This window comes from Bolinopsis microptera, chromosome 12, assembly GCF_026151205.1.
Source record: "Bolinopsis microptera isolate Bmic1 chromosome 12, MBARI_Bmic_1.0, whole genome shotgun sequence".
In the NCBI taxonomy this organism is placed as follows: domain Eukaryota; kingdom Metazoa; phylum Ctenophora; class Tentaculata; order Lobata; family Bolinopsidae; genus Bolinopsis; species Bolinopsis microptera.
In genome coordinates, this window is record NC_087083.1 from 2,153,546 (window position 1) to 2,162,133 (window position 8,588).

The window sequence follows — 8,588 nt, forward strand, 5'->3', positions numbered from 1 at the left end:
AGGAACAATTCCTAAACAGGATTGTAAAAAAGCAACTTACCGCTATTCTAACTTAAGACCCCCCTTAAATAAGTTAAATACCAACATTAAAATGTAATAATAGATCAAATTAAAACTTATCGCCGTTGCCGGAACCGTTGAATAAACAAAACGTGGCAACCTTCCAAATTATAAAGTCATACATACAAACCTAATGGAAACAAAACAGAGAATATAAAAGTAAACAACTTCCTAAAGACCAGACACCCAGCGCGGTGTAAGACGAAGATAATTGCATTGCATATGTGTCCAGGTTTGGTGAATATTATAATTTTGAAACGAACCACGTATGTGACAACTTTTAGTTTCCGGAATACGCTCAGGATATCAGAGCTCCAAAGTAATTATTCGTCAATTCATCACTCATCAGTCGTTTTATATATTAGATTAAGATAAGCTCATTGATAAAGTGATCAGTTCAGGACACTATCCATTATCGTCACTTTTCCGTCAAGGGAGATAAATAACACCAACCAACTTTTACCTGAATGAGACTTTTCAAAGTAACGTTAATTATAAAATTATCATGAAATACGGTATTTTACTCTATACCATTCTCTACTACCGTTCGAACACCAAATAGGCGTGGTAATTAAGAGGCGATTCTCATGAAACCAATTTTAGCGATTTCTCTTCAATAAAAGTTATGTAGAACTCTGAACTGTAACAAGTTTCCAGCTTCAGCTACAAAACACGACGATTTTAAAGACGATCCTTTGACTTCCTCATCCTAGGATCAGTAGAGGGAATGTTGACCACAACTAAAACACCTCAATAACTTTTATATGCTGAATTATTGGTACTTAAATTCACATTAAAATAATATATTACTGATCGATGTAATAACCCATCAAATATTTCAATTGATGATTAAGTTTAGATTTACAATAAAACCACATGTTTCATAAGCTCAAACTAAATTACTAAATTTATAATTTAAAGCTCAAATACATACAGTTTAAACTTCAAGTATATCATGATCAAAAATCGAATGTCTTTAATTATATGAGATATGAACTGATTTAATACTTTCCATGGATAGCAATACAAATAGATTTAAATCTTCAAAATTAGAAGAATGTATCAAAAGATAAAAGTCAAGTAAAACCAAATTTTATAAACTCTATAAATGCTTATCCATCCCCTCATTCGATATTATTTGATAAACATTTTACACTATTGTCTATTCTCATGGTCTGACCTCCTTAACCTTACTTCAAAGAAATTGGAACGAGTAAATTTCCCGCCCAAATTTTACGCAACCAATTAATTACTGGCTAACATTTCCGGACGAATGTATAAGTGAACTAGGGTGGGAACACTTTTCACCGCTTAAAGAGCCCATATCCCACGCTCTAGATAACAATCTCACACTGCTGAGCTTAAAGTCCAATGGAGCAATTTATCTCAAAACTGCCTCCTCATATGGCATTGTCTGCATGTTGTGCTTCGCAGCAGTTTTCATCGGCATAAGCTTGGCTTTTCTTTCCACAATCCTTTCCGTGTCGTCTTGCTTGAATCTGTAAAATTTTCATTTACACTATTGCTTTTTTTAAACAAAACAATCTCCAGCAAAAAATTAGTAATTTAAGTGTTAATGTAGATGAGAAAACGGGAATGGTTATAATAATAAAGAGCGCCGCAGATTTGAGGGTTACCAGAACAATCAACATCACGTCACAATATAAACGTACCTGTTGGGCGGTGTCCGGAGTGGAGACAATATAAACGTACCTGTTGGGCAGTGTCCGGAGTGGAGACAATGTAAACGTACCTGTTGGGCGGTGTCCGGAGTGGAGACAATATAAACGTACCTGTTGGGCGGTGTCCGGAGTGGAGACAATATAAACGTACCTGTTGGGCGGTGTCCGGAGTGGAGACAATATAAACGTACCTGTTGGGCAGTGTCCGGAGTGGAGACAATATAAATTATAAACGTACCTGTTGGGCGGTGACCGGAGTGGAGACAATATAAACGTACCTGTTGGGCGGTGTCCGGAGTGGAGACAATATAAACGTACCTGTTGGACGGTGTCCGGAGAGGAGACAATATAAACGTACCTGTTGGGCGGTGTCCGGAGTGGAGACAATATAAACGTACCTTTTGGGCGGTGAACGGAGTGGAGACAATATAAACGTACCTGTTTGGCGGTGTCCGGAGTGGAGACAATATAAACGTACCTGTTGGGCAGTGTCCGGAGTGGAGACAATATAAACGTACCTGTTGGGCGGTGTCCGGAGTGGAGACAATATAAACGTACCTGTTGGGCGGTGTCCGGAGTGGAGACAATATAAACGTACCTGTTGGGCGGTGTCCAGAGTGGAGACAATGTAAACGTACCTGTTGGGCAGTGTCCGGAGTGGAGACGCCTCTAGACTCAGGTAGCCGAATACAGAGGAGTCCGGCCAGTCCTGCCAGAACAGCAAAGAGGATCAACGTACCCGGCCTGAAATTAAATATATTATAGTATTATATATGATGTAAATAACAAAATAGTAAATTATATTATGTGAAATATGATGTAGATATGACGTAAATATGATGTGTAAATTGGCATAACCTGGTATACCTGGTACGTCTGGAATGTGGTAGGCACTGTAAACGTGGTAAAGGTGTGAAACTAGCATATTTTAAGTTAGAAAACTTGGAGAACAGAGTCAACAACCTATCATGTACGATTAAATTGTTATAGCGCTTTTAATTGTAGCTTACTTGCTCCATTTGTTTATCAACAAGCTCGCCTGAGGACCACATACCGCTCCTGAATGAAACAACATTTGTTTAAACTTCAAAGTTTTGGTGGAAGATAACAAGCGGTATAGCACGTTAGTGAGATTTCTAACGAGATAAATTCTCAGTAGCTTTTGATGTTGAACCAATGGATGAGATTGTTGTCACTATAACGTCTGGCGGATGATCTAACTTCAGCATTAAATTATAATGTCACAACTATTTACTGTGGTAAATCTCAATCCGTAATTAAGGGAGAACCTGTGCTGCTACAATAACAGCAAACATATTAGTTTTAAACTAATTACAACACTAAAAATCTATTACATTTATTAAGTATTATGTAACGCGATGGAAATATTTAAGCGGGTATTATCCTGTCCAAACCCAGGATACATAACACGAAGACTTTGTTGTAACTTTGTATGAAAAGCATCAATACCTATCTGAGAACCCAGATGACATATCCCCATGATCTTGCCCCGGTGAGATGTCGGCGCCAGCTCCGCTGTGTAAATGTAAACAGAACCAAACGCCGCCGACACGAAAGTACTGCCCACTAAACAACTCAGCTGCTCCACAGAGATAAATCCAGGAAACTTGGTAGGGATTAGTGCCAGGACAAACGAGGTGCTGGCTGGAATGGGGCAGATTAAGGAAAAAGGTAGAATTAAATGAATGTTTGATACATCTCGTCGGTTGATATCTTATTGATTTTGTAGTTTATTATAAACTATGTATAATCACATAACATTAATATAAATCAAGAGGCTTGCATATAATGAACATATTGACACGGGTGCAGAGTTATGGCTTTTTTCGCGAACTTTTGCGTCATAAAAATTAAATTTCTCCCACAAAATCACACTATGACCTATGCGAAACATTTTACCCAACACAACAACGTTAAAAGTTAAAAATAACCCACCTATAATGTAGAAGGAACTGACTGTAATCCTCCTGCCCATGTAGGTAAGAGGTATTGTCATCAACACATACGCTACAGCTTCAGCAATAGCTGGGTACAAATAACTGAGGTTATAGGTTAAAAATAAAGGGGTTAGGTCTGGAGTTGAGTCGAGAGTAAAGTATGTACTTATGGTATGTAACTATCACGGTATGTACCTGTAAGTATGTAATATGTACCTGTAGCATGTACCTACAGTATGTACCTACAGTATGTACCTGTAGCATGTACCTACAGTATGTACCTATGAATTATGATGGTGTGTACCTATAATAGTAGTTGCCTTCACTGAAGCTGCCCCAGGTAAAAGTAAACCCATAGTAAAGGAACCCCACAACTAGCCACATGAAGGACTGAATCAGTGTTTGTAATGCCATCTCTCTGAAATAATGGTGGCATTAGTGCCATCTCTCTGAAATAATGGTGGCATTAATATCACAAACTCTCTGAAATAATGGTGGCATTAATATCACAATCTCTCTGAAATAATGGTGGCGTTAGTATCACAATCTCTCTGAAATAATGGTGGCATTAGTATCACAAACTCTCTGAAATAATGGTGGCATTAGTATCACAAACTCTCTGAAATAATGGTGGCATTAGTATCACAAACTCTCTGAAATAATGGTGGCATTAATATCACAAACTCTCTGAAAAAATGGTGGCATTAATATCACAAACTCTCTGAAATAATGGTGGCATTAGTATCACAAACTCTCTGAAATAATGGTGGCATTAGTATCACAAACTCTCTGAAATAATGGTGGCATTAATGATATATCCGTCTATATATCTCTCTGAAATAATGGTGGCATTAATATCACAAACTCTCTGAAATAATGGTGGCATTAATGATATATCCGTCTATATATCTCTCTGAAATAATGGTGGCATTAGTATCACAAACTCTCTGAAATAATGGTGGCATTAATATCACAAACTCTCTGAAATAATGGTGGCATTAATGATATATCCGTCTATATATCTCTCTGAAATAATGGTGGCATTAATATCACAAACTCTCTGAAATAATGGTGGCATTAATGATTTATCCGTCTATATATCTCTCTGAAATAATGGTGGCATTAATGATATATCCGTCTATATATCTCTCTGAAATAATGGTGGCATTAGTATCACAAACTCTCTGAAATAATGGTGGCATTAATGATTTATCCGTCTATATATCTCTCTGAAATCATGGTGGCATTAATGATTTATTCGTCTATATATCTCTCTGAAATCATGGTGGCATTAATGATATATCCATCTATATCTCTCTGAAATAATGGTGGCATTAATGATATATCCGTCTATATCTCTCTGAAATAATGGTGGCATTAGTATAGGCATAGCAGACTCTGACATTTTTTTCAACTTCAATAAATATTGAAAATTTAACTCCGGATCAATGGAAAAACAACACTCTAAATCACTCTCTAACAACTAACCTGTACTTGATAAAGTCGAGGAGACTCTCCAGGAATGTCCTCTTCTCCACCACTGTTCCCTCCTCTCTTAGAGTCACCCTATCCAGATCAAAGTCGTGTCCGTTCAGCCGTTTTAACCAAGCCAAGCTGTTTTTAGCTAGTGCTTCGTCTTCTGTTAGTTAACATGTTGTTAAAGTTGGGTTATCTTATTAATGCTTTTCATACAAGTTACAACAAGGTCTTCATGTTATGTAGCCTGGGTTTGAACAGGATATGAGCCTGTGTTTATTACCCGCTTAAAATATTACCACCACGATACATAATACTCAATAAATGTAATAGATTTGTAGTGATGTAATTAGTTTAATATAATATATATAGTTTAATATACAACTAAATGATATAACTATCTGCTCTAAGTACACAACAAGGTTGATTGCCAGTACTGGAAGTAGAATACAACATGTTCACTATAACTACCACTGAAAATATAATATAACACGTACTCTTATTAACGAGGAAGTAGCCAGGGGAGTCAGGCATGATCAGGACACACACCGTGGGTATTATCACCAGACAACTGTTCAGAACTAGTAACCACTTCCAGCTGGGAGAGAGAGAGGTAATCTGGTCAGTTTTGCTGCCATCTGAACTCTACCATTCATAACAAATCCCTAACGAACCGAATCCCTAGCCGTAACCGCAACCGTCATAGTAACCGTCAAATTAACCGTCATGGTATCAGTCATAGTAACCGTCATGATAACAGTCATAGTAACCGTCATGGTAACAGTCATAGTAACCGTCATGGTAACCGTCATAGTAACCGTCATAGTAGCCGTCATAGTAACTGTCATAGTAACTGTCATAGTAACCCTCATAGTAACCCCAACCCCAACCCATCCCTTAGGAATTCGGTCCACTTATCAATAAGTAATGCCTACTAATGAAAAAGTAATAAATAAGTAATTTAATACCCAGTAATGTAATACCTAGTAATGTAATACCTACTAATGTTATACCCAGTAATGTTATACCCAGCAATGTAATATCTACTAATTTTATACCCAGTAATGTAATACCCAGTAATGTAATACCTAGTAATTTAATTCCTAGTAATGTAATACCCAGAAATGTATTATGTAATACCTAGTAATGTAATACCCAGCCATGGGTGATATGATGTATCCGATAGCCCAGAAGAACTGGTACCCACTGTTCACAACAGCTCGATGTTTGGAGGGAGTGTACTCTAGCATGAACACGAAAATGGCGTCCATTGCGCACATCAGCGCCATACCTGCAGGAAAAGGATTTTAAATTTTGGACCGAGTTTGAGCCAAATTTTTATACAGCTGAGAAATTTTTCCTTCATGAACGGACCTCTCGCTGTCTTTTTTTCGCTGAATTTGTTCCCAACATTTTTCTGATAACCATTACAATTCTTCAGAAATCGATTTAAACACCGAAAACAAGCGAAAACGCACATAAATTACGTACCATGCATTTGTCACACCAGCCTCTCTTTTAAAAAAATTTTTTAAATTAAAAAAAATACCTACCCCATACGAATCTAAAGGCAAGGAAGAATCCAATGGAAGGGGAGCCAAGCAGTATGAAGTTGTTGACGAACAGAACGATACACCCTATAAGAGCACCGTACTTTCTTCCGAATACGTCGTAGAAATTACTGATTAAGTGACTGCATTAGTTTTATTCAATATACTTCATTAGTTTAAATTTAAGATTTGAAGTTGGAGATTACTCACGAGATGCCCGAAATAACCAAAATACTGACCCACCCAGAGAACCGACGAGATGCCCAAAATATCCAATAGACCCACTCATGGTCCACAACCACTCTCTATCACAATGTAGATTCCAGTCCATAGAAAATGTGGACCTACCACCCACGTTCCACTGGAAGTCTACTCCTACCAGGAGGGGCTCTGCGTCTTTATCTCCACACAGGTACTCTCTTCCCTGTTCAGCCGCTGTGGGAAGGGTTACTTTTTAACTTTTAGTGTTAAATGTCAAATTTTTGTAAAAAACGAATTTGCGCAATATTTATATGTTTGCAGGGGAAACATATAAATACGTATACATACTTTTGTATTATTTGTTTGGAACAAAGCCAAATTGAATTTAATTACAAATATCTGTAGACTGTAATTTTGTTGGTATCATTTGGTCATAGTAATATAAGGCCTAATGATGAGCAATATATTCAGATAAGTCTGGTTTATTTGTAGGTAATAGATGAAAATGATTAAACAAAATTTACTCACAGATGCCTGAAATTGTAGTCGTCTTTATTCTCTCCTCACACTTGACACTGGTACAGTTCCACTGTTTGTAAGGAATGTATCCTCCGAACGCAGGATAGTAAGAGCCGTTGGAAGCTGTCTAGGATGATACTGTGATATGCAATTAGATTGTTGGCTTCACATCTTACTATACATGAAGCAAAATTACAAAATAGATTAATATTGTCGTCTTTTGACACCACTATACTAGTCGAGTTAAAGTACCTATTAGCAAAATACAGCTTGAATAACTGAGTTTAAGCTATACTCGCTGCTTTCATTAGTTACAGCAAGTAGAAGTCTGCAAAATAAAACAGAATAAACCACCAATATAACTGAGTATTCAATATTAATTCGGAGACTGGTTAGTTTAAAATTATATAAAATCATAAACCAACGTGACACATACCGCCATGAAGGACATTAGACCAATCCAAACTGCCCACATCTGCCACGAAGGTCTGTCTGCTACAATATTGATAACTTGTTCTGTTGTTAAACTACTATCGGAACCAAGGTCTCCCTCGTTCCTTTTTACTTCCTCCATGCTTCTTTTTCTAGTTCGATATCTTGATTGCTTTAGTGTGGGAACGATTCATCAGGTGCCAGTCCCTGCGTTGTTGGATGCAAATAACCAGTACAGAAAAAATTGATTTACACTTTACAGAAACCTAAATTTACCGCGGCCTTTTCCTTATTCCTTAATGAGGATATAGCATATGTATTGGTAGTTGGATAATTCCGGTTGGAAGAGACAAGGACAAATGAAACAGGAAGTTAGGAATGTAGGCAAATTTTCGGCGTCAACGCCATCTTCAGGCTCAAATTATTTGTTATATAGTAGTGTTGAAAGTATTAAAACTGCAAATCCTTATGGGGATATAGCATATGTATTGAAACAATAAAAACCCTTTCGCAAACTCAATGATAACTCAGGGTTTTGAGAACTTATTATTGATGAACAACAATTACCCCTCCGCCAACTTTCTAAATAATCAAATAATACAAATAAACATATATATATAAAAATATTTCAGTATTAAATCCGAACAAGAGCATCAAACAGGTAATAACAATTGAAAGTTTGTCAGGTTGCCGTTTCTTAGTTCTTAGAC

The 8,588-nt window shown here is 37.0% G+C and overlaps 1 protein-coding gene across 1 annotated transcript; it reads right to left on the bottom strand.

The window, feature by feature from the left end:
* Nucleotides 1-1,013: 1,013 nt before the first annotated feature.
* On the bottom strand, nt 1,014-8,087 carry LOC134824237 (organic cation/carnitine transporter 2-like). The gene is made up of 13 exons (XM_063836019.1): nt 7,883-8,087; nt 7,456-7,573; nt 6,966-7,161; nt 6,730-6,857; nt 6,317-6,467; nt 5,674-5,774; nt 5,189-5,339; nt 4,005-4,118; nt 3,699-3,802; nt 3,213-3,407; nt 2,753-2,801; nt 2,381-2,486; nt 1,014-1,559 (listed from the first exon to the last, which is right to left on the bottom strand). The coding sequence occupies exons 1-13, from the start codon at nt 8,018-8,020 to the stop codon at nt 1,461-1,463; spliced, it is 1,650 nt and encodes a 549-aa protein (XP_063692089.1). The 5' UTR covers nt 8,021-8,087; the 3' UTR covers nt 1,014-1,460.
* Nucleotides 8,088-8,588: the final 501 nt, after the last annotated feature.

Coding starts and splice junctions, on each gene's coding strand:
- LOC134824237 (XM_063836019.1), bottom strand. CDS start 8,020: ATGGAGGAAGTAAAAAGGAACGAGGGAGACCTTGGTTCCGATAGTAGT. Junction 6,468..6,729: donor TGCCTTTAGATTCGTATGGG/GTAGGTATTTTT, acceptor CTTTTCCTGCAG/GTATGGCGCTGATGTGCGCA. Junction 5,775..6,316: donor GCTGGGTATTACATTACTAG/GTATTACATAAT, acceptor TCTCTCTCCCAG/CTGGAAGTGGTTACTAGTTC.